The sequence below is a fragment of the Columba livia genome, chromosome 1 (genome assembly GCF_036013475.1).
Source record: "Columba livia isolate bColLiv1 breed racing homer chromosome 1, bColLiv1.pat.W.v2, whole genome shotgun sequence".
In the NCBI taxonomy this organism is placed as follows: domain Eukaryota; kingdom Metazoa; phylum Chordata; class Aves; order Columbiformes; family Columbidae; genus Columba; species Columba livia.
Genome location: NC_088602.1, coordinates 179,800,194 through 179,825,426, shown reverse-complemented (window position 1 = coordinate 179,825,426; position 25,233 = coordinate 179,800,194). Strand labels below are relative to the sequence as shown.

Here is a 25,233-nt window from a genome sequence, read left to right as displayed (position 1 = left end):
TTTCCTCTCTGGATAGTAACCATCATTAATGTATCGTAATGAAATGAGATAAATGTGAAAGGCAGGGTCAGCTCATCAGTGGATGTAAATCAGTGCAGTCCGATTGATACCTATGAGGTCACAACTATTTAGAGCTTTCCATAACCTTGTGTGGAGTTTCAGAATTGTAGTTAAATACTTGACGTTCTTTTTGCTTTTAGTAGTGAATCAACCAGGAATAGATACTGTTTCACTCTGATCTCATCTTCATTAATTAATTTTAAAAGTAACTACTGAAAACTTATGATAAACTGTCATCAGTATTATGGATTTCACAATTTTAAATTTCACTCTTCATGGAGGTACAGAGATAAGTTATTTAGTATCTGATTGTTTAGGTTAAACCCTTAGAACTGCACTTGTGAATTTAGAAGCCCATGTTCAGCCCTAGCCCTTTTTGTTAGAACACAATTAAAAAGATGTTAAGTTGAGAATTTTGAAATATTATGAAAGCTGAGATTTTGAACTCCCTCTCTGCAAACTTTACATATTCTTCTAAGCAATTTGTGATGGTAGGAGACAGAAATAATTAATTATTAAACTTATATTTTGTTGTGGAGGGAATTGGGTATTAAATAATAATAAATCCTGTAGTCTGATAGCTTTAAAATAACGTCTTAAATTTGGAATTTGTTTGTTTGATTACATTGATTTGGAGCTGTTAAATTGAGCTTCTAGAGTTATTGACTATTACCGATTAGAAAGTGAATGATTCCCAGTGGGACCTATTTCGAGGCTGGAATAGATCCAAGATACAAACCCTCTGACTGAATATACACATAAATCTCTATTCTCATTGAGCAGGTTATTTTAGGGAAGTCTAGCAGATTAGTAACATGATGCCTTGCAATTCCATTAGTGAAATCCTGTCAGAATAAATTAATGAGTAACATACTGATATTTTAGTCTTATTTTATGGCAGTGTAATGCAGTTTTTTAAGAACTCGTGCAAAACATACTAAGTGTTGTTGGTGCAAAGTCGTAGCTCATGCAGTTACCGTGTGACTTGTTTTTTCATTCTAACAGTAGTATTGATTTGGTCAAAAGCAGAATTTACAAAACTATTTTCCAATAAACTTGACTGGATATGACTCGTGTCCTACTAGCACATGAACAGTGTGAGTTCTGTACAAGATTGGCTTAAAGGAATGTGTGTTTTGATTCGAGATTTTAAGAAACATTCATTTTGATTCATAATAGCCTTTTTGTCCAAGGATATTATAACAAAAGCCTATTTGGATTAAATCAGTCGGGAATGAAGTTGAATCCCTACATGCAAAAGTGCACCATTTCTTTATCTACCTATACCAATTTTTATTTATTAATACAGTTTAATATTCGGAATTGTAGAAGGAATGAAAATGTGCTGTTGTCAACATCACTAAAGAACACCATCGTAAGTCAGTAAGAGGGGGGGACCAGTACTATTGAACATGAGTGACTTGTTCTTGTTTCCAGAAAGAACTGAAATAAAATCAGGCTCGGAATATCTCACACACATTGTTTGAACTTAAGTGTGAACATTAGTCAGGTGTTAAAATGTGTACTTGCACCATTTTTGGTTTAACTTTACAAATCCATCCTTAGCATGGGGTCTCTTCAGATTGCTGTGGGAATTGTCTTCTTTATATTGCTCAAGACTCTGACAATGTTAACTGAACAGAAAGAGCTAGACCACAGGAGAAGAGAGAAGAAACAGCAAATCTTAAGCATGTTTGTTTCTCCTCCAGCCAGAAGAACTTGGTTGTAGCGAGCTCTTGTCCAACCAAAAGTTGAATCCTCATCTGCTTTAGTAAGAAGTATTTTTTTCAAACCAAAGCAAGTTGTCTTAACACCACCTGAATTCTCAGAGGCAGCTTCACTTTGCTACTTCACACTTTTACCTTCAGGATCTTAGTTGCTCAAAAATTCTGAGATGAGAGCTAGAACTGTGTCAAATTGGTGGCCCACTGTGTTGAAACTGTCGTCCCCACCTGCAGAGCCCATATTCCTCGTCCTGACTGAAACGGCAGTTTGATCTGGGAAGTCAGCAATCCATTATGCTAGCCTTTTCTAGCTTGGGTCTGTTGTTCCAGCACTGACCTTTAAGAAATTCTTTCACCTTGTTCCCCACAAGTTCCATTTTTCAGGTTCTCTGCTTCCTGTTTGATGGGTTCATGACTGGAAATGGGAGATTTTCTTAAACTGTAGACCTGAATTTAACTGATTGAGGACATGTGAGATTTCTCGTTGCAGATAGGAGAGAAACATCCACATTACGTCTCTCTTAAAAATGCTGCTAAAAATCGATGGAAAAAGGGGAAAAAATATTTGATAACATTTGTTAGGCCTAGGTGTGTGGTGAACTTGTAAATGTGTTAGGAAAAGAGTCACATCCCTGATCATTCTGTGGCTTTGATCTGTCCTTGCTACTTGTTTCCTTTGTAAGGTTTGATTTTATTCAGAGGCCAAGTTTGCAAGGACTGTAGAACTAATTGTTTCAGGGAAGTCAGGTGGCTTATTAATGTTTTCATCCAAATTGCAGCAATTACCGTAAAGCTTTTCACACCTCAGAAAGAATTTTGGTGGGATCAAGGTCAGCTATAATAATCAATTCCTCTTTGTTGACTTTGAAGAAGGAATAAGTAGACAAAATGGAAAGAGGGAACTGCTTCACTTTCTTGATAGCTTCATAAAGGAATAGGTAACAGCTTTTTCCTTCACCCTATAAGAAAGGAGCAGCCAATTTTATTAACAAAACCCACATAAACTCTACTTCTTCCTACCTCTGATGAAAAAAATAATTAATGAAAAGAATTATCCAAAAGTAAAAACAATAGCATAAAAATAGCACAGTACCTGAATAACACTGTAGATGGTTTCAACAGAATCGGTACTTTCATAAATGAGTACATGTACCAGCAAAACACTTTTCTGCTACTGCAACTACTCCTAGTAGAGCAATGCTCTTATTTTGTGCATGGCAAGTATAACGTTATGATACATACCACAGTGAATTTAACATTATTTTTTTTAAACCTTCACCAAATGAGGTAATGTTTAAACTCGGATTATTTCCTAAAATAAGGAGACATGGATACAGTATCATACAGGTTCCATATGACAATTCATGGGAATTAAAAAAAAAAGGCACAAAACTTTAAGAATAGAGCAAAAAGCATGCTTTGTGGCTTGAGAGTGTTTGGTTTATACAGGAGCAAGTCATGAGGAACTTAAATGAAGCATTTAATTACTGAGATGGAAGATAAGGTTTCTGGTAATGGTGCATTTAGTTTAGCAAAGGGGTGAAACATACAGTAGCTGAATGCAGTCTGGACAAATTCAGTGTCAGAATAAAGTGCAGATATTTAATAGTGAGATTAAGTAACTACTGGAAAAAATTGGTGATGTGTACACCCTCTGTATGTATGCTTAGAGTACTGAAATAAATACTTTTAATGGACTTAACCACATCTAGAAAGAGTCAATTTCTGTTAAGAATTACTATATAGAATTTTATGACCTGAATTATGCAGATCAGAGCGGATTATTGTGGTTTACATTTTACAGCGTTTAAATCTGTAAATCCACAACTACTCTGTTAACTGTCACATGCCTTATTTTTTAATTGAAAATCAAATATTCTAGTGAAAACTTTGTAAACAAGTAATTTAAAAGTTAAAATATTAAAGAAATTAACTTCAATTGGACACCATGCAGATTAGGGCAAAACTATGTAAGCAGTATCTGCAAGCAAGTAGCAGTCAGAGCTTGAAAATCATACTACAGAACTGAAGGTGAATGACCTTGACCTTTATCTCCACTTATAAACTTATCAACTATGAGTAGTTTCACTCCATTAAGAAAAGACTGATGAGTGAGACTAGAGGCCATGCAGAGTCTGAAATAACAAATATATACGAATTCCTCTCTTTCAATATCGCTTTTCTTCTTGGCACTTGCCACGCTAGTGTTTCAGGGCTTTCATTCCAGTGAACAGTAGTCACTTACTCAGCCTGCCTTAAACATAAATTTCTTTCTGCAGCCATGGGCATCAGCTTTTGAAAGAGCTACCTATTAATAATGAAAGCCTCTTTGTTGTGGCAAAAATCTCTTTCCAGTAAGAAAGCTCACCGTAGTGCCTCCATTGCCCAAGAGAAGAGAGATTGATGATAAACTTTTTCATTACCCTTTTCTTCTTACTACTGATGTCTTCTTTATCATGTCAAATTCTTTTTCTTTATTGCAGCCCTGGCCAGAAGAACTTCAGGATGAATTGTGTTGAAACTGAAACCTACTTTTACCTTATACTCAGTGTATGCTTTATTCTGACCATAGTGCTTATATTTTTTTGAAAATGTCTCAGAAAAAGTTTCCAAGAATTCTTAACAAATGAATGGGTTTTTATCTTACAACAGTAAGAATGTGAAGTGTCAGCATTCCAAATTTGGCCTGTCAGACATGTGTCATCATATCTTACTTCCCTTTCTTACCTTTTGGGGAATTTATCCCCAGACTATCTGTGGGAAAAACTGTTCCCACTAACATAAAAGCTGTTCCACTTTCTAGGTTTTCTCTGCCCTAGAGGTCATCTGAGAATATTGAAAGCTAATATTTGTTCCAAACTGGCACTGCTGGCAGCATCAAGAAAATGGTATGCACTTGATTACTTTCTCTCTTGAAGGACTTAGAACACTGAGTGTCTCTTCAGTCCATTCAGCATTTACAGAAATAGGATCAACTTCCTAGTCCCATTCCAAGCCAACCTTTTCTGCCTTCATTGTTTTGAAGTAAACTGTTGCCTTTTTTTTTGTTTTTTAATTGAGGAATAAGAAAAACATGACACCTTTTAATGTAAACAAATCCTTAATAAGGGAGTACCTCCAAAGCATAGCTGTATCATATCTTGCCTGTCTGGCCAAATCACTTGGGGTTTCTTCTACATTGACTCAAAGAGCAATCATCCATGTTTTGACTAGATAAACATTGTTTAATGTCATCCCTGTAAATAGTAATTATTGAATAACTGATTGCAATGGAAAAAGATTTGCAGATGAGAAGGCTCTAAAACTAGATTTTATATAACTAAAAGTGTCAGCAATTAAAAGCTAACAGAGAAAAATAAAGCAGTATGCTGCTGCATAGCTTAAGGTTAATGAACATCTATTTTGCAGGCAAAAAAGACTAATTTCTGTATTTTCTAGAAACAGATTTTCTTTTGAGATTTCAGTTTTGTCTCAGGGTAGTCGTATAACTTTGTGAGAAATAGAAGTGCTGGTAACTAAACCTTACCTGAGAGACATGCAGAGAGATGAATGTAACGATAAGCTGACTGCTAGGACTGTGGTAAAAATAGAGCAATAAGAAAAGGGATAGAAAACCCTCAGAAACTTCTGTTGGTGAGGCTGTTTCTCTTCCAGACTGAAAGCAGCATATCAGCAGAGTTCATATGCTTATTTTCCAAACCCTAACTTGTTCCTCTGTCTGGAAAAAGCCATATGGCTGCTGCTGTCTTCCCACAGGTACATCTGCATAACAAGGCAGCACTGTATTTGTTGTTACAGCCAGCCATACCAGTTACAGTTTGGATATGGGGCTGTGCCAGACATTGTCAAGCCTGCAACAGATTAGAGGGAACACAAGATGTTGGAAAAGTAATGGAAATGTATCATGACCACAGCACATCAAGAACCCAGCTGTCTTATGGAGGAGACCCGTGTGTTCCTCATCTGTGAGATGCTTTCTTTCAACCTTGAGTGGTCTGCTTGTAAGAAGAGGTTCTCTTAGTCTTAGAAATGTGTCCTGACAATGCGATGAATTCATGCCAAACTCTCACTTTCCTTTAAGGAAACAGAAAAAAAGAAATATTTAAAAAATTGCTAATTACTATTTCAGCAGCTCAGTTAAAGACCAAAGCTAGCCAAATGAAGATGCCTTCTTAACTAGCTAAATGTATAGCTATTTCTTTATCATTCTATTAGTAAATCCTTGTTTAACAAGAAGTCTTTGTAGGCTTTTCAGCCCAAAAACAGTGAACGCTTTTGTTTTTATTTTGCATAGTGTTTTCCTTTCTGTAACAACATGATTACTGCCAAGATGAATGTAGTTCATGTGAAATTTTCAAAACTTGAGTGCACTTTTTCATCAGTTCAGAACGCTTATCAGAAAAAAAAAAAAGGGAAAGAAAAACTTAAAACTAAGAAAAATAGTATGTTTCTGGCAAAAAGTGCTATTACTTTCACTTCAAATTTAGATGAGTGGAGTGTTTGCCTTCATCTTTCCAAATGTGATCAGTTGAAATGTATTTAAAGTAATTAAACCAGCAGAGCACAGAGCAAACCTTCCTTCTGGAGTGTCTGCTGCTGTCAGTCTTCCTGAAATGGGTCATCCAATCTGCAAAACAGGGCAGGGGTATTTATATTGTTATTTTAATAAAACTCTAAGCAGTTTCCCAAGTGGCATCTTCAGCGTAGTGGTAGGTATCCCTCGTGTGCTCCTCACCTCTGACTCTGCTGCAGTTGTGGAGGTTTGAAACTTCAACAACACCCTGAGTTGTTCTCTACTTTTGAGGGAAGATCTTGACTTCCTTCAACCTGATGAGGTTGAAATCAGCCCTGTCTTGAGCAGGAGTTTGGAGTAGGTGTTCTCCAGAGGTTCCTTCCAACCTAAATTATTCTATGTTTTCATGAGAAGTAGAAAAAGATGAAAATATGTAAAATTCATTCTTTTGCACTGCTACTTGCCTGTTTTTTTTTGCAATAATCACCTGTAGAACAGTTGAATTCTGGTCAGCACAGAAAAAAAGTGCTGGCAAATGACCACCCTGTAGTATAATGGGAAATGTGAAAACTGGTGGTGAAAAAGTGGAACTGGATTCCTGCAAGGGGCAGATCTCCTGCCAGCCCCAAGATACAACCTTTGGGGAAATCAAAGAGATTGACTCAGTGTAATGCACAATGTGCCTTTACAGCCAGTAAATCAAAAGGGACAGGGTCACAGTCTGTTCTTTTTTTTTTTTTTTTTTCTTATCTCGCAGAGGATTTTGGTTTCATTTGCAGTACAGAACAAGAAATTGAATTTCAGTTCACAAATGTGACAGACTACTGACTGAATGGCCTTCAAAGGAAGACAATAACAGGTTCTTTAAACATTACGGGAGATAAACTCACTAACATGGGCGTGCTTCCTTTTTAGGTTTTGCATAGATTATCTGCGTTGTCCTGTTAGTGTTGAGAGTTCTCATTAAGTTGATACATTTATTATAAATATAAATATATGATATTGTGAGGTTTTCTGCTTCATAAATTTTGAACTGAAAACCTAAGGGTTGTAAATGTCCCAGACAGTGACTGAAAGTGGATGATATCAGGTTGACGTATAAATAGGAATGCAGTGCTTCTATCTAGATTAAAGTGAGTTGAACAAAATGTGAGAGTGGAATTTTACAGACCTGTTGGTATTGGTTTTGTAAGTAACTGATGTTAGCATATGAAGATACATATATTTTTTAATCTCTAATTGTGTTTATTTTAATACTATGTAATTGAGAGCTAAATATGTATGAAGGTAATGTTCAAAAAGATCAATGTAGGTGCTGAGCATCTCTGAAAATCCTACCAGAAACTTTGCATTGTAATTCATATTCGAAATGTTATTTTGCTGTTATTTAAAGTCATATTAAAATTAAATCACAGTAGTACTTTATCAGTTGTGAACTCTTTTTGCTACTAGGAAGTCACCATTAACACAGTACATTGTGGTGGATTGACCTTGGCTGGCGGTCAGACCCCCACCCAGTCATTCTCAAACTCCCCCTCTTCAACAAGACAGGGGAAAATTAGGCTGGATATTAGAAAGAAATTAGAAAGAAATTAGAAAGAAATTAGAAAGAAATTCTTTACAGAGAGAGTGATCAGGCATTCTTTACAGAGAGAGTGATCAGGCATTGGAATGGCCTGCCCAGGGAGGTGGTGGACTCGCCGTCCCTAGAGGTTTTTAAACTGAGATTGGCCATGGCACTTAGTGCCATGATCTAGTAAACGGACTAGAGTTGGACCAAGGGTTGGACTCAATGATCTCTGAGGTCTTTTCCAACCCAGTCGATTGTGTGATTCTGTGATTCTGTGGTGAAGAAAATAATAAGCTTGTGGGTTGAGGTAAAGGCAGTTTAAGTAGAAAAGCAAATGCCACGCACAGAAGCAAATAAAAAAGAGGGAATTTATTCATTACCCACCAGCAGGCAGATGTCCAGCCAGTTCCTGGGAAGCAGGGCCTCAGTACACATATAGCAATTGCTTCAGAAAGCAAATGCCATAACCATGAATGTCCCTCTCTCCTCCTTTCTCCCCTCCTTTTTATTGCTGAGTATGACGCCATACAGTATGGAAAATCTCTTGAGCGCGTTCAGGTCAGGTGTCCTGGCTGTGTTCGCTGCCAGTCTCTTGCCCATCTCCAGTCAACTGCCCTTTTGAGTGGTGGGTTGGAGATGCCTTGATGATGCACAAGAACTGAGCAATCGCTAGAATACTGGTGTGTTATCAACACCATTATAGCTACAAATGCAAACAACAGCACTATTATGTGGTGCTATGAAGAAAGTTACGCCCATCCCAGGCAGACTCAATACATATGTCAAAAGGAGATGTGCAGTTTTATGACTGATTTAATGCTGTGACCTGTCTTTGGATACAAATTCCTTTTCTGTAATCATGTGAGCATTTGAAAAAGACATTTGAAAAACACTTAGTGAGCACTATATCTGATATACACTTAGTGAAATATTTATTTTTAAAAATAATAAAAGTTTAAAGAAAGATGTATTTAAATTCTAATTACAAATGGGATTTAAAAGCCTTGAAATATGATAATTTAGTCATACTCCACCTCTAGCCAGTATTTTCTGTTGAATAAGTCTCACAGTATTTTACTGCCTTCTACCTTCATAGTGGTGTGTCCATTACTGCTTGAAAGTGAGCTGTTTATTATCTTTATCTTCTTGTTTAAAGAACAAAATATTGTACAAGGCTTTAAAAGATATGTTTTTAACTGAAGAATTGCATTTTATCTTGTCTGCTTCAGAGTAGGCACTTTTAACCATTATCATGTCTTCAGTTGGCTTCAGAATGCTGGGAGAATTTTTGCAGTGGCAGTTCCTGAGCAGAGAAAAGGGTTTATAATTGCACTGAAAGCCATCCTGCAACCTTCTCTTTCTTCCATTCATCATTGTAGAATACCAGTTTAATTACAAGATTTCCCACATAATCAATAAGTAAACTAAGGAAATACCATAAAATACATTGGTATTGCTCCTGAAGCTTTGTGAGCATCCACATGTAAAGATCTCAAGGTATTCTTATTAATGACACTATTTGCTTCAGCTAGTAACATATGGATGATAACTTTCAGATAGTATGAAACTGTCTCTGGATCAGATTATTGTTGAACAGTAGCACTTTGAAAGGGTTTCCATGATGAACGTTAGACAAAGATAGAATATTTACTCCATAGTTTAATTCTGGTTATATCTATCCTACTAGCCATCTGTTCAACCTTAAATTTGACTTAGTATTTTAATGAAATCTTAATTGCAATTTACTCGTTTTTGTAAAGGTTTCTTGCTGACAATATTTTCTCATGTAATCTTTTACGCTATTTGAAAACATCTTTTTCAAACTTACAACTAAATAAAAGGTAATTTTTTTCAGTTAGAATGGTCTTTTCCAAAACTGCATATTTTATCTTTAGTATCTCACTGGTTTTAGTTGCAGTTTGGGATGTGCACAGACTTGCAAGGACATTTTATGGATGTGAGACCACTCTTAAAAATTCATTTCTTGTCATATCTCACAGTTTAAGAATCCAATAAAGATGAGTCTAAAGTTAACCAACTACGTTTACATTTAACTGAACTGAGATCTCCAGAAGATGATTCGTCTGATTTGGAGATATTCTTGCAGGTTAATTTCAGTAGGCAACACTAGTGTGTTATCAACACCTTTTTGGTCACAAATCTAAAACACAGCACCATATGAGCTGCTATAAAGAAAACTAACTCCATCCCAGCCAAACCCAGTGCAGATGTCTCAGATAAGTCAGACAAATTACTTCTGTAAAGTGCTTATTTTTCTCCATTGACTGTGGAGAGAAGTGCACTTTTCTAGGGGATCTTTTTTTTATTATTATTTTTTTTAAGTCTGTAGATGAGGTGAGATGATGAGATGAAATGAGATGAAACCCAGTATTTGTAACTAACAGGCCTTAAAAATATGGACCAAACCACCAAAGTTTAGTGTCTGGGTATCAAAAATGCACATACATGTACCTCTCCATTGTTTGATGATGTGCTAGTCCTTTACTTGGGAAAAATTAGGAGAATATTATTTCTGAGGATGAAGTTCACATCACAATTTGTGTCTTTTTTCCATTGTATGTCTTAAAGTTCTACTACAAGTGATAGTGCCTGAGCAAACACTTGCAGTGTTTGATTCTGACATATCTGTGTTCTGATAACTCATTTTCAAGTCATTAAAAGAAGACTGTATTGCAAAATGGACAATTATGTTGATTTGAGGATAAAATTCTCAAAAAACTTTTGACATCTCCCCACTTTATTTCAGTGATGTTTTCATTTAAAATGCTGAGTAGTGTAAGAAAGTGTAACAGTCAGTAAAATACAGAGCAAATTTACAGCAGATCTATTATACATTGGACTCTTCAGATTATATCAACCATTGGATGGTCAAGTAGTCATGATAGAGATGTTTGCTTTGTCAGCCAAAGAGTGAAAGAACAGACTGTCTTCTTCCCTGCATTTTCCATGTGTAATTCTCTGCCAGGATCGTATGCCAGCTCTTGTCAGATGACTGGCCCTAGACCCAGTTGTTCTTTATATATCATTTTCAAGTAATATAGTAAAGAAGCAATCTCCTCGGTTTATTGATTTGTATATTGCTTGAAGTCTAGCTCTATTCCATCTGCTCTGCAATCTGCTGCTGTTATTATATTGTGAGTTAAGCCAACCAAATCCTCAGACCAGCTCCTGAGTTGTCATGTCAGATTTTCTTTCCATTTCTTCTCAAAGGTACTTGTGAGAATGGCAGATCATTACTTCTTAACTCCCAACAGTTTCTGTATTCCAGCCTGGTTTTATAGACTGCAGCAAGACTGATATACACCACTCATCTTCAACAGATACAAACCCAAACATACAGAACAAAAAGATATTTCCTGTTCTTTTGTACCTGTAAGTAGCTTTAAATAATAACTTTTTCTCATATGAGAGTTTCCTAGTTTATTTCAGTGTATGAACTGAGTACTGGCTATGTGTATATAGACTGTAGAACATGGATAACATTTTAGAACAAAACATTTTCAGAGGAAGTGTTTCAGAAGGTTCTTATTTAGGGTTCATTTGTGACTGAATCAAATTGTATTATCTGTCTTCAATCTGAAAAAACATGGGTTTTGGGCTGAATTATTGTTTCTACTGATGTGGTTCTTTGAGAAGCTTAGGAAGGCTGACATGCTAATACCATTTTGGGTCTTCATAAGACCTTCGTGCAGTTATTTGTGCCATTATGTATTGATGTTCTGGGCTGATATACTCTCTCAATTCCTTGAATAAACTGAAATCTCAGTCTCCCTTTATCTGCACACACCCTAATACAGTAAAGCATCCATAAGCAGCTATAAGCAGTAAAGTAAACATTATAGAAAGCTTGGACCTATTTCTTTGTTTGAAAATAAGATTTTATCTGGGTGCTTTTCAAGGAAGGAAGCATCTGTCCTTTTTTCTTCTTGCAGTGAGACTTGGTCTACAATGCTGAGATTCTCGACAGTTGAATCTTTACAAAAGGAGTAGCAAAATACAGCTGAATCTGAACACTTTTCCTGAAAACATTTGAGGATCGCGACCACATCTGTTCCATTCTAGCATCTGACCTTTCTTCCTTTTCAAATATTTTGTTCTTGAAATGTATTTCTGCATTTCTGTGTATACTCATCATCATTTCCTTCCCATCAACTTTGTCAGCCCAGTTTCCCAGTTCTCCTACCCTTCTTCCTTTTAAGTATTTTTTTTTTAATATTCTGCTTCCCCTATTACACATATTTTTCTCTGTTTTGGGTCCATTGGTGGTCTTCTTTCATCATTCACTTGGCATGCTGAGAGATTCCCTCACCCCCTGGTGGAATCCGTGGAGTAGATGTGAAAGCCCTTAGTGTTTGTGAAGAAGGAGCTAAGCAGAGGTTCTCCAAGGGCCTTTGCTCCATTTTTTGTTCAGGCTTTGCCTATATACAACACAAAGATCCTATAGGAAACAGAGTTTATATTTTCATTTAATTGTACAATTGTACGATTTAATTGCGTTTTGAATTATTCTGTCTCTCAATGTAAAAAAACAAAAAAACCCAAACACCTGATATTCTGCATAAGAAAAAGGTGTCTGTGTGTATGTTTAACTTTTATATTATTTACACTAATATAAAATACATTTCTCTTATTTTGAGGGGAATATTTAACAAAAACTAAACTATGTAATGATGTGAGGTTAAAAATGAAGTGCCATCTTCCTTTATTTTATTGAACTCTGATTGCAGGATAGGAAAGGGAAAATCTTAGCTGTTTGCATAGCAGTATTCTGTGCTAAATCCTTGGCTCTTTAGCACTGTGGTAAATTGGGTGAGGTCTTGTCATAATCAAAGACATCACTTGAACTAGAAATACAGAGCAGTCAACTGTAAAGTGCAGTCATTCCTAGCACCCTTTTGAATTTTGTTCAGGAGTTTAACAAATGTTGTCTTTGCTTTTGAGAAAGGATTTAGATTTAAATAAATAATTTTAAATGAACATAATTTAAAATAAACAGCCTGTAAGCATAAACAAGGCCTTGAGCTATCTGATCTGGCCACTTAGCCATATTTAACATGAGGGGTTGGACAAGTTCATCCCTTGAGTTTTCTTCCAACCTATTTTTTTTTCTGTGATTTTACTTGCTTTATTTAATTATTACTAATTATTTGATGGATCTGTCAATAATCTAACACTTAAGAAAACTTCATCTTATGCTTGAACATCCATGAAGTCCAGTTTTGTTTCTGCTAATTCAATGAGCACCCCACAAGCTCCGAGCAGGGATTACTTACTCACTCTTCCTTTTTTTACTAAAATTATACTTCTGCAATGCAATGTAGCAGGACTCTGCCCCACCATCCTTCCACTCAGTCTCAGATGTTGTCACTGACTGGTCTAGTTCCTGACTCATTCATTACAAATACTACTTGTCTTTATAGAGAATAATTCAAAGAAATACTTATTTTTTAAAAATCAGTTTAGTTAACTCACCTGTTCTACAACCTTAACACTTCTGTACTATTTTTTACAAGTTTAATGATATGAAGTCCCAGTTTGGTTTCAATGATTTAAAATACTCATTACAAGACCTGCATGGTCCATTTTACTCATTCTCTCACAGCATTGTTTACATACTGTGGTACTGGCTCATAAAGAAACATGATAAGTTTCTTGTGAAAAAATAATATTTCTATAGAAATCAGGAAATTGGTCAATTGATTTTGATACTATTCAGATGTAATTAGGCTTTAAATTACCTTACTGTTGAAAGATGAATGTTTTCATATCTGTAGTTAAACTTTGAATCCTCTAAAGGAATATCTGACCTTATTCTGCATTGTAGTTTGAGGTAGAAATACGTTTTTCTGAAAGAAAAAACTTGCATAAGAAATGCTAATCTAAAGTTATTCGGACATTAAACTCTTTTTCAGTCTCCCAAGATTTTTTTCAGATTGGAAGGATTTCCTGTCCCAAACAGCAAAATAAATTAAAATGATGCAAATGCTTATGATTTGCAGATTTGGAAAGAAAGCTAGAATGATCATCGAAACAGGCTGAAAAAAAATAAAACTAAATATTTCTAAGTATAAGTAACAATTTTTAAATCAAACCACAATATTATTTTCAACTTGAGAACTGGCAAGTTTTTTGCATTTTATAAATACGCTTGTATTTCCAGTTATTTATTTTTTCTCCCAATCTATTAAAAACAGTATGTTCCTTCAAGCGATTACAGACTCTGAATGACCTACCATTTTATAATGACAGTAAAATGCTCCTGACCATTTTTTACTCCTGGTAACTTTGAAAAAAGAGACAGAGGTACCAGCAGCATTGGCACTGCAAACACAGAAGCCAAATCACATATCTTCATATCTTACGTAAAAGGTAATGTGAATGGATTTGAAATTGTCATTTAAAGCCTGTGTGTCAGGGAAATCACCTTCTAGCCTGTAAAGGATGTCTCCTCTGCTTCAGATACCCTGACATGTCTCTGTAGCAGAACTCTGGAAACAAAAATGGCAAAATTCAAACTTATCACACTGTACTAATACAGTAATAAATAAGCAAAAATATATTTTTTTAAAAACAGCCTATTTAGCAGCAATTATACTCCTTCAATACATGTTTACATATTGTGATGCAGTTTGTAAGGTGAGTCACATGTAAATCTCCACTGCTTTAAAAATGGGCATCCATATGCAGGTTGCGTTCATCTGTATTTTCAATTACTTCTCAAAGTCAAACTCCATTCAAGAGGTTACAATACTGGTCAAACGTTGCTGTAGAGAAGCATCTCACCTTGTTCCAGTCAGAGGTCCCTGCGGTGTCTAGCACTGTTTGGTAAAGCACTACAAGTCTCCTGGTCTATGCTGAAAGGACAGTCCTTTGGCCACTTGTCATTCAGTTGCAGGGTGTCTGCGGTTCTTGAAAATAAACTGTTAAAAGAAGGCCTTGTTTCACCCAATCACTACAGCAGACCCTTAAAATTCAAACTAATATGAATCTTCACAAAGCCTTAAAACATTATTGTTAAATAAGAAATCTACTTTGTTTATAATAAGTTATTTTAAAAAGTGAATTCCCGAGAAATTTTCACAAGTGTATTTTACATTATGGGCTTACAATTTTTTTCAGAGCCAGTTCAAATTCTTTTCAGCAGAAATCTGTCAGCAGAGATTCTATGCCAGCCTTTCCTTGTTCCCTCAGTTCCAATAAATTAACTTGTGACATGTCGTTTGTAGGTTTCTGGCATTTAATTATTCTACTTTATTAAGTCAAACAAACAAACAGCTATTTGTCAATGATTCAGGGAAGTTTAATACGTTAAAGAATTATTAATATGTAAAATTGCATTATCTGCTAATACTTATAAGTTTCTACTAAAGTTTGCTAAAATATATTTCTGCTTTTGCTTTCCCAGTTGGGCTGCTACTTACATGCAGAGTCTGTTCAGTGTTTTTTACCAACTGCAAATTGGTCTAATAATACTGCCGTTACTAGTTTACTCAGCACTATAATAATGCATTTAAACTTCTCTGCCATCCCTAAAACTGAAATGGATAGAAAGTACAAAGTTGATGCTGGAATCCACAGAAGTTTTAAATGTTTTCAAAGCACTTGGTCAAACTGGTAGAGTTCCAACTATTTAATTTAATTTTGTTTAAATTCTGGGGATGATATGAGGAGTTCTCTCTCTCTCTTTTTTTTTTTTTAATTATTTTTTAAAGTGGAATATTTTTTTCTTGTAACTGCCAGTTCTGAGAATATTGCTGCACATCTGCCCTTATCCCTTCTTAGCTGTACTGAAATGTCAATGCTGGGAATGGTTGCATGTAAACCATGTCCCATTCCGAAGAGTTCAGCAGTGCAGCATTGTTCAAAACCATTCTTACCAGTATTGCGCCAAGTATTTATTTAAAATACCATGTTTTACTGCATCTCTCTCTTGGTAAATTACTAACCTGACTAAATCTTCCCAAATGCATTGCTTGTTATATTCTCTAGTATCTGTGAATGTTATTTTTAACTTTTAGTAACTATATTAAAAAATATCAACATATTATCCAGTTTTTAAGATAAACAAACCTACAACATTTAACAGAATATTAAATGTAAAAAAAAAAAAAGCTTTATAACATTTTTCTAAATTTTAGAAACTCTGAACATACATTTTTCCTCAGTGTACATGTGTATAATTTAACTTCCTGTTTAGCAACTTGTTGAAAAACAGCACTCATTACCCTTCTCACGACATGTACTGCAAGGGCTGAGACTGCAAGCTTGTATGTCTGCAGAGTGCATTACAGTGTGATGAGTCAAGATCCTCTTTAAACCCTCAAAATGGGTATGTCCAAGGCCACTTGTCCTGCCTGTGTCTCTGGGCACCTGTGCTAGCATATTGAACCTTTTTACTGTATGATGATTCATTTCATTAATGAAGTGTATCAAATAAGGCATGTAATGTACCAGCTCATGCTACAGTTTTGTGGATTAGTTCCAGAATTTTACTGACCTATTAAAAGAGATGCTAAATAGTGAACATGGTTCCCTTAACTTATTTGATTGTCCACTAAAACAATTTTCAATGGACAGGTCACTTAGCAGTAAGTAACCATCTTAATCCTTTCCTGTAGTACCAAACAGACATGTAAGAGGCAAGTGTTTATTTCATTGCTTCATTTAAAAAAGCTTATGTGGTGGTCATAGAGTTTAAGTGGAAGCATGAACAGCTACGTATAAAAAGTCCACATAGGGAACGAGAAACTCCAAAAATTTGCAATAAAGAAACTGTATTAAGGATGGGAATATATTTTAAATCCTGTCCCAATTTGCTTGAAACACATTAATTACAACTGTACTTGTGATCTAATCTAGATTCCTATCTTGACCAGTGGCATCCATTCTACTTCTCTAAAAGTGAAGGAAAGGGAACATGTGTTATATGTAAAAGATGATACTTGTACAAGATATGAAATCATAGAATCATAGGATTATTTTTTGGGTTGGAAGGGGCCTTCAAAGGTCACCTAGTCCAACCCTCCTGCAATGAGCAGGGACCTCTCCAACCAGATCACGTTGCTCAGAGCTCCATCCAGCCTGGCCTTGAGTGTTTCCAGGAATGAGGCATCTACCACCTGAGTGTTTCAGCACCCTCATTGTAAAAAATTTCTTCCTCATGTCCCATCTAAATTTGCCCTCGTTTAGTCTAAAACCATTACGACTTGTCCTGTCACAACAGGCCCTACTAAAAAGTCTGTCCTCCTCTTTCTTATAAGCCCCCTTTATATATTGAAAGGCTGCAATAAGGTCTCCTTGGAGCCTTCTCTTCTCCAGGCTGAACAAGCCCAACTCTCTCAGCCTTTCCTCCATTCCTCTGATAATTTTTGTAGCCTCCTCTGGACCTTCTCCAACAGGTCCATGTCTTCCCAGTACTGAGGACTATACAGCTTCTGTTACCCCTCGCTTAAAGGAGGCTGAAACACACATTTCTTATACTCCTGGACAGTACCATTTACAAAAAAAACCTGCTGTCCTAATAGGGGTTGGTCATCACTTTTGATTTTCATATTGAGAGTGACAGTGAGACAGAATTCTCTAACTTGGAAAGTCATCGAACCGGTGTCCCTTGGAATAGGTACTGGATGTAATGTGTTCCCTACCGTCCAAGTGAGGTGCATACACCTCTTCTACGTTAACAGACAGAAATGCAATTGCTTCATTTTCCAATGGGCCTTGTCTTCTAGGCAGGCTTCTAAAACACTTCACAGATGGAAATCCACAGGCAAACCAAGTGGAGGAATAAACACTTTACGCATATCAATCAATACAGGATGTGAGCTATAAGCCAGATGGCTTATTCCTTTGAAGAGTGAGCAACATGCCTAGCAGCAGAACTTTAAATGGCTTGGGAGCTTTAAAAGCCAAGTCCTCAGTGTAAGTTAGGCAGCCCTCAGACCTGTAGACTGATGAGCAGAGGTTTTCAGAATCACAGTTCTGTTGTCTGTTTTAAAACAAATACAAAAAAAGCACACTTATATAAGTTACCAAACAGTAATGTTCAGTTGCAGCATCAGTCCATCAGTCTCAGGTGTTCTGTACTGTGCCATGGATCTGTCTCACTATGGCTAAGCTGGTTTTGCATCCTCTTTTTGTTATGTTCTTGGAGATGAGCCTGCTCAGCCTCTTGTGGCTGTTACCTCTTTGACATCCTCTCAAGGAAAATCACCGGTTCAGTGCCCTTAGTTCTCTCTGTTGTAGTGTCATAGAAAAAGTTTCATCTGAAACTCCAAAGTCTGCACTGGGGCTGGTTAGGGGCTATATGACTGGCTGCTGTGCTCTTCATACTGTTTGTTGGTAGCTGTGCATTGTGCCATTCTCATTATTATGTGCCAACTTGTAGGACAGCAGGTCGTCTTGTCTCCATGCATCTTCCAGTTCCCTGTGGCTCTGACTTCTGTTTCTGGCAGTAGAGGGGTAGCTTTTCAGCTGAGAAAAGTGCTACCAAGTGTCTCATTTGCCATTCTGTCATTTTAGAGTGAGAAATATGGATCAGGAACTGTATGCAGTCTTTTGTGTGTGTTTTCATTAATGCTGACACACTTTGCCTTTGCTAAATTAAGAGCAATGGAAGCTTGTGGTGCCACATCTAAGCACATCTTTGCAGCCTGCGTGAACTCCCATGCTGTCCATTGTTGGTTGTTGTCAAAGCATTTCACTTTGCCAGGTGCAATAAGGAAGATGAATTCCATATAGATAATCAGCTATTTAGGGGGCACGCCATATAATAGAACTGCCTCAGAAAAGCACCTATCAGACTGCAGAACATGTGCAGACTTTTTGTCACTCAACATAAAAGATATCTAGTCCTCCCTCCTTTTCAAAGAGCCTTAAATTACCACTCTCTATGGGTGTAGTTATTAGAGACTCTGTACAGAACATGCCCTGTGTGCCATGTGCCTTAGATACTCTAGAGTGTATAAAAAGCCAGCTGAAGGGTATTTGAGATGCACCAAGGTTGCCAAAAGGCATAAAAAGAAAACTAAATCCTTCCAAAAGTGGCTATGCTTTCATTGTAGTCCATGGAGACCTAGGGTTCGGTTCAGATGAATCTTCATTGTCACATTTGTCACAGGCCTTACAAGAGATCCAGATCTCTTTGGATTATCATCTGGTGACCAGGATATGCATAACCATCCTGCAGCAATATAAATCAAACAAATCCTTCACCCAGCATGTCAACAGTAGTGTAAGGATGACTCACGCTCTAATCTGTATTGACTGTTCTGACTGGGGCTCCATTGAGAATTTGGATCCTTGGCTTACACTTGAATTTAAGTGTCCAAACTTAAGTATCTAATTTCAAGCTATATCCCAGTTTTAGAGTCTTGTAATGGTCAAGAAAACATCATCTCACCACTGAGTTTCAGACATGACTTTTATTCCAGTGCCTAGAACAATGCTGATAGCACCAGAGTGGCCTGTACATCTTTATCCAACTTAAAATCAAAAATGTTTCATTTACTTTCAGACTGTTCATCATTTTGGCAGCTGCTGAAGTATCATCCTTCTTTGAAAAAAATGCTCTGATATATTCCTTACTCTGAACAATTTATCTCGGCTAGTGCTGTTGTTTCTCTCTTCGTTCTGTGCACAGTCTGCTGCTGACTTTAGAAAAGTGATCAAATGCATTGGGCTCATACATCTTTTTACTGACTTGCTGCTATTAACTTACCTTTTGCAACAACATGAATGTAGACAGCACCTTATAAGGTGATTTTTTGGACTCTGTTTTAGAACTATGAGTCTCAACCTTCTTTTGGTTCCTCTGTTTTGTCCTGTTCTGTCAACATTGTGATCTACCTTCAGTAGGATGGCCTCTAAAGAGCAATTTCCCTGGCTTTGCAGCTTCCAATTTTACTGTCAAAGGTTAATAATGGGCTTGTCCCAAATCCCAGTTGCAAACTTGTCCCTTATCTACAATATTCACAAGTATTGGGCCTTCAACATTTAATTATTTACACTTATCCTGTCAATTTCTGAAGAGCTTTTGACTCTTGTTACGAGCTTTAACTGCTGTGTTTTTCCTCTCAGTGTTTTTTTAGATTGTGCAATTCATGCAATATGAATGTACCTTGCTACAGAACATAAGTATGGCAAAGCAAAACCAGGCCTTTTGACAAGCTATAGAAAATATAGGCTGCCCATGACAGTTAACTGGAACCCAACAGCTGTCAGCCCTCCTGCAAGGTGCAGACATGGGTCCTAGCCAGGAAGCGGAGTAGCCAGCTAATGAAAACTGCTCTAATCACTAGCTACAGCCAGAAAGAAGTGGGGATTTTTCCACAATAGAATTAATTTTACTTTTGGTACTGCTAAAATATACATCCCAGTAACAGCAGCAGGCAATCATGGCTTTTTTGAAAATGTCAGCTGCTCTCATTTATAAACTAAAGCCTGAAAATTCAAAATGGAGGGGTTTTTCATTTTAGCAGCCAAAAATGCATAGTTTAAAAAAGTCGATTTCTCTTTGTGTAAACTGCAGAGAGTATAAAAGACACAGGATGCAATACTAATAGTTAATAAGGTAGCTAATAAAATACTGGTGTATTTCTTTACTAAGAAGATAATGAATTCTAATAAGATTAAAGACAGTGCTAAAACATTTTCCATGTTCCATAGAAAGCTGTAGCTGTATTTCAATCAGTAAATGCACTTAAAATATGAGTAGGTCATGTTTTTAAGCATTTCTTTATAACAATATGTTATTTTAACTCTAACTGAAGGTCTGTCAATTTACATATTTAATTTAGGCCTTAATTACTTATAGACTACAATGTACGATTTATACTAGGCATCTTGGATGCTTTCATGTTTAAAATGTTTATGTTTCAAATTACAAAAAGGACTGTTAAGATGATATGGTACTTTCAAGACTTTCCTATGTATTTAAGTATTGTATCCAGCTCATCCAACCTTATTGTAAGCCTTCAGGTACTTTTAACATTTGTAAAAACAAGTGGCTACATGGAGAATTTGAATTTCCATAAAAAAAAAACACCGAATGTCTGTTTTGATTATCTCTTCTTTGTACTAATACCCACATTCAGTGATCAGTGACTTCTCAGCCTGTTTGGCTAGCCCGTCCTGCGTGCACCAGGGGTGGCTGTGGCAGGCCCGCCATATGAGGTGGGGCTATTGGAGTTACCCATGTGGCCTGTTTTTCAGGCGTGTTGTGCAAGTGTCCATTTAGTTTCTGTACACATTTCGTGACCTTTCAGCTAATGTGTCACTAACAAAAACACAATCTGATTTTCTTCATCTGTTGGTCAGCACATAAATACTGGCTCAGATTTTCTTCTGGAATAAAAAAAAAAAAAAAAAAAAAAAAAAATCCAAGCTATCTTAATAAGATCATGAGTATTCTAAATTTGATGTGTTGTGAATTCTCACTGAAATTCTGCAAAACTTGCTTGCACTGTTGTGTGACTGGTAGAGCAAAAAGTTAAGTGGCTTGATTATCCTTTTAAAGAGAAAAGGAATTTCATTTTTTTCATGAAGATTTTGCAAAGTCACTGATTCTGAGAATGCTGCAGTTCCATTTGTACAAAGGAAGAGGTAAAAAGTAAAACAGTTTATATTTCCAGAAGCGTTACAAAATCCTAAAACCTTTGCCTATCATTATTTTAGCACCTTCAAAAGAGACATGGCCTGTAAAATCAGATTCACGTTTCCATTTCTAATTGAAATTGACTCATCCTGGTTCAGTTCTATGGCAAGACTCAGATCTAGCAGAAAAAGTGATTATGAAAGAGATGGGAAATCTTTCCACAGTAATAATAAATTTTGTCTCTTAAGCAATTTCTTTATAACTGCATTAAGCAAATGTGTATAGCTTACACTGTGTGTTCTTGTTTCCACAGTGCATACATTATAACAGACTTCATGGGCATCAGGAATGAGAATTTTATGAAGGTAGCTGCAGTTGGGACTTGGATGGGAGATTTTGTCACAGCGTGGATGGTAAGAAACATATTATTACATTTTAAAAGAATAGAAAAGCAATATGTTTCTTGGTTTCAAAGGAAAAAGGAGAGGAGAAGAGAGAAAACTCAATTTCTTGAAGTATTGAGTATTTCAACCCAGACAGGTAGAAAGTTAACAAAAGCAAAGTAGCATAATGGCAGGATATTTAATTAGCTGCTCTTCCAGAAGAGTTTTGGTTAAAATATATCAGAGCAATATTCCATTTCTTCTGCTGTGAGTGAGAATTTTGCCATTGACTTCTCTAAGGACAGTACGGTGGCCCTTCTTTGCTGTGAAATAAGGTCATGACTTGCTATGTGGTCAAACAGTGAGTAACAGCTAGAGATAAACAAGTCTAATGAAAATGATTTAAAAAGAAAAAAGAGAAACTGAAAGAAGTTACAAAGAGCGATGGAGATGAGAGAAAGCAAGCAAGCCATTTGCACTCCAGAATTTGAAGGTAGTCTGTTTGATATGAAAGTATCACTTTAAATTTGTCTCTAATTTAGGATTTAGAAGAATAAGGTTTTCATTTGGATTATAATTGTCATAAAGGTTCTCTCCTGAAATATGGACAACCCAAAGATCAGCTTAATGAAAGAGAAACAGAAAATGGCAGCCAACTGGGAACAAAATGAGGCATGTGCACATGTTTGCATTGTTCAGGAAAAGCATTTCTTACACACAAAGTCTTTTTTTTTTTTTGGTAAGATTAGGTCTTTATGGATAGTGTAGGTACAAATTTTAACAATTATGACTGTCACATTCATTTAAATTGAGGAAAGAAGTCTATGATTTTTAAGCTTGCAGAATTTGCTTTAATTAATCTATTTTTTTTTTCTGATTATTCATTGATACCTCCATTTGTTTACTTGAAAGAATCAACAATTTTAGAGGAATTCATTAACACAGGGAACATTGCCTGATGGTGAATATTTATCATATATCACATAAACATGGATGGAAAAGATCTCAGCACTGGATGTAGCTAGTGACTGCAATAGTCTCTGACATAAGCAAAGAAACAGGCCAAGGGGGATAAATTTTGGATCTGTGGTATGTGTTAGGAGAAAACACTATATGAGTAGTTCAAGCAGGAGTGACTCTAAGATGCCAAGTCTATAGTCTATAAAGCTGTGGGAATAATTTTAGAAGGGTCTGAGTTTCTGTCAATTTATCTTCTATCCTTGACACATTTGGAACATACTGTACAACATACAGAAGGAAAAAAAAAAGTACCAAGGGTTTTTTCAGCTTGTCCAAGACAAATTGTACTCTGTGAAGTGGTGGCCATGAAAAGCAGGTATGGAGCAAATAATCTGTACATATGTTACAGTAAAGATGTAAAGACATTGCAGAATTGGCGCATTGACTGACGTCGACAATTAATGTGGATTTCTTGTGAATCAATAATAGCATTCATGGCTAATTCTGAATACCTTAATCTTGACCCTTTTATTTTTTATGGGCTTCCAAAGCTTTGCCCCACTATGGATGGAAAAATTATGCACAACTGAAGCTGAGTTGAGTGGGGTCGTGTTCATGATACATATGTAATTTAGAGCTCTAGTGATAGATTATGTGGGAATTGTACTACGTTAGGTAACATTCAATTTTTTCAGTCCTTCTTTTCTCATTTCCTTGAAAAAAGCTGTAACATGCAGCACTATATAAACCATAGAAATGGCTGGATTCAAGAGGCTTGAGAATCCTGATCCTTTTCTGTGTACTCAATGACCTCAGGTCTTCAGCAGCAGAGACAAAATTGGATTGTGCTACAGCAGATTCCAGTGGTGGATGGAGTTATCACTGAAGAATGGGAGAGAGACTGGGAGAGACTAGGAGAGACTACAGAGGCAGTTTGGGAAGGGGAGGTTGTAAACTAGGCTGGTTCTATTGGCTTTCAGGAAGAGCAGAGTGCATGGGATTGGAGGATCAGTGTGTTTCAGGACATGCTTTGATTGCACAAGGAGAGTTAAGAGGTGTGGTGGTTGGTGTTCAGATCTTCAGAGCCAGAGAGAATAGTGAGTTTTATTTTTGCAATGCAAATGTCTAGGTAGTTTATGAATCAGTCAATGGAAATTACAGTGTTTAAGAGCAAATAAGCTACAATGTCAGATAGAGAGGTAAGAGTAACGGAAGAGAATGGACATGTATATTGGTACAAACCTCCCAGACAAGCTAACTTTAGCAATCTTATTCTCTATGAAGAGGAGTTATCATGTTGTTTATAATATTTTAATTTGCTTGACTTTCTGCATGTGAAGTCCAACATGGAACTGATATCAAAGTGGCATGAGTCTTCTGTGGGATTATTATTCTTTATGAAGTTCTCCAAACCTGTTTGGAATCCAGAAAGAAAAAACAAAGAGGCAAAGGAACCTTCACACATCTTCCCGTTCACAGCAGTGCTTATATTTTGTAATGTTTAAGTGTCTGTAAAGAAGCCAACCATCCTTAGACTGCAAAGAAGCAGATGAAAAAGCAGATGTGGCCTTCACTTCACCTCACTCAGAACAGCTGAGATTCCATTTTAAAAATAAGCAATCAATAAACAATAATATTGCCCTAGGAGAGTGAGTAGAGGCTTATTAATTCATTAAAGTGATTGAAATGGGAAAATATGTTTGGATTGCTGTTTGTTTTGGATTTAAGAGGCAGAACTGAGCCACCTCCATCAATGCTTCCTAGCTCACCAACTAGTTTGGTGACAGGGTCTGACTCAATTTGTAATAAAATCAACAATATTCTTTACATTGTGTGTGATGAGAATGGGGCCATGCTATGGGTGCACAGGAGCTTCTCCTTTGTACCTCTGGACAGGAACTTCTGCTACTAATAACCATCTTTGCTGAAATTTCTAGTAAGTGTTAGATGTTCTAAATAAGTCTGTGAAAAGGGGAATGGGTGCAATGCACTAGCTGTCTCTGCATTTTTTCCCCTTTGAAACCAGGGAAGGATATGCTGCACCTGCTTTTACATGCTCTCCTGCTCTCATAAAGTGTCCATTCTGTTCTCATGGAGAGTGCTTTTGATGCAGACACCACAGGATTTGGCACAGTAGCATAGCTTTGAAAAAAAAGGTTGGATTACACCCAGACAACCCTATGAACAAGCAATTATGGGTTTCTTCTGAGAGAGTGAGCAGACTGAGGAAGGAGCTGATTCCAGGGTAGAATCTCTGATGATTAGAGTTGAAGGGCCTCCTGACCATCTCTGTGAAAATGAGAAACTTGCTGCAGCTGTGTTTTTCTGAGGGACCTAGTCCTGACCAATGGTAAGCCATGCTCAGAGTATACCTGCAGAGTGGATGGCGCTGAACGTTGACACAAAGGGCA

At 36.6% G+C, this 25,233-nt stretch overlaps 1 protein-coding gene across 3 annotated transcripts in view; it reads left to right on the top strand.

The window, feature by feature from the left end:
- TMEM117 (transmembrane protein 117) overlaps positions 1-25,233 on the top strand; it is a 207,404-nt gene that overhangs the window by 65,818 nt on the left and 116,353 nt on the right. For 2 of the 3 annotated variants that reach the window (XM_065048611.1, XM_021284091.2), the window contains exon 4: positions 21,793-21,892. In XM_065048611.1, the coding sequence (XP_064904683.1) occupies positions 21,793-21,892 (100 nt within the window). Of the gene's footprint in view, positions 1-11,156; positions 11,261-21,792; positions 21,893-25,233 lie in introns of those variants that run through there. The other variant, XM_065048612.1, reaches the window with a different exon arrangement.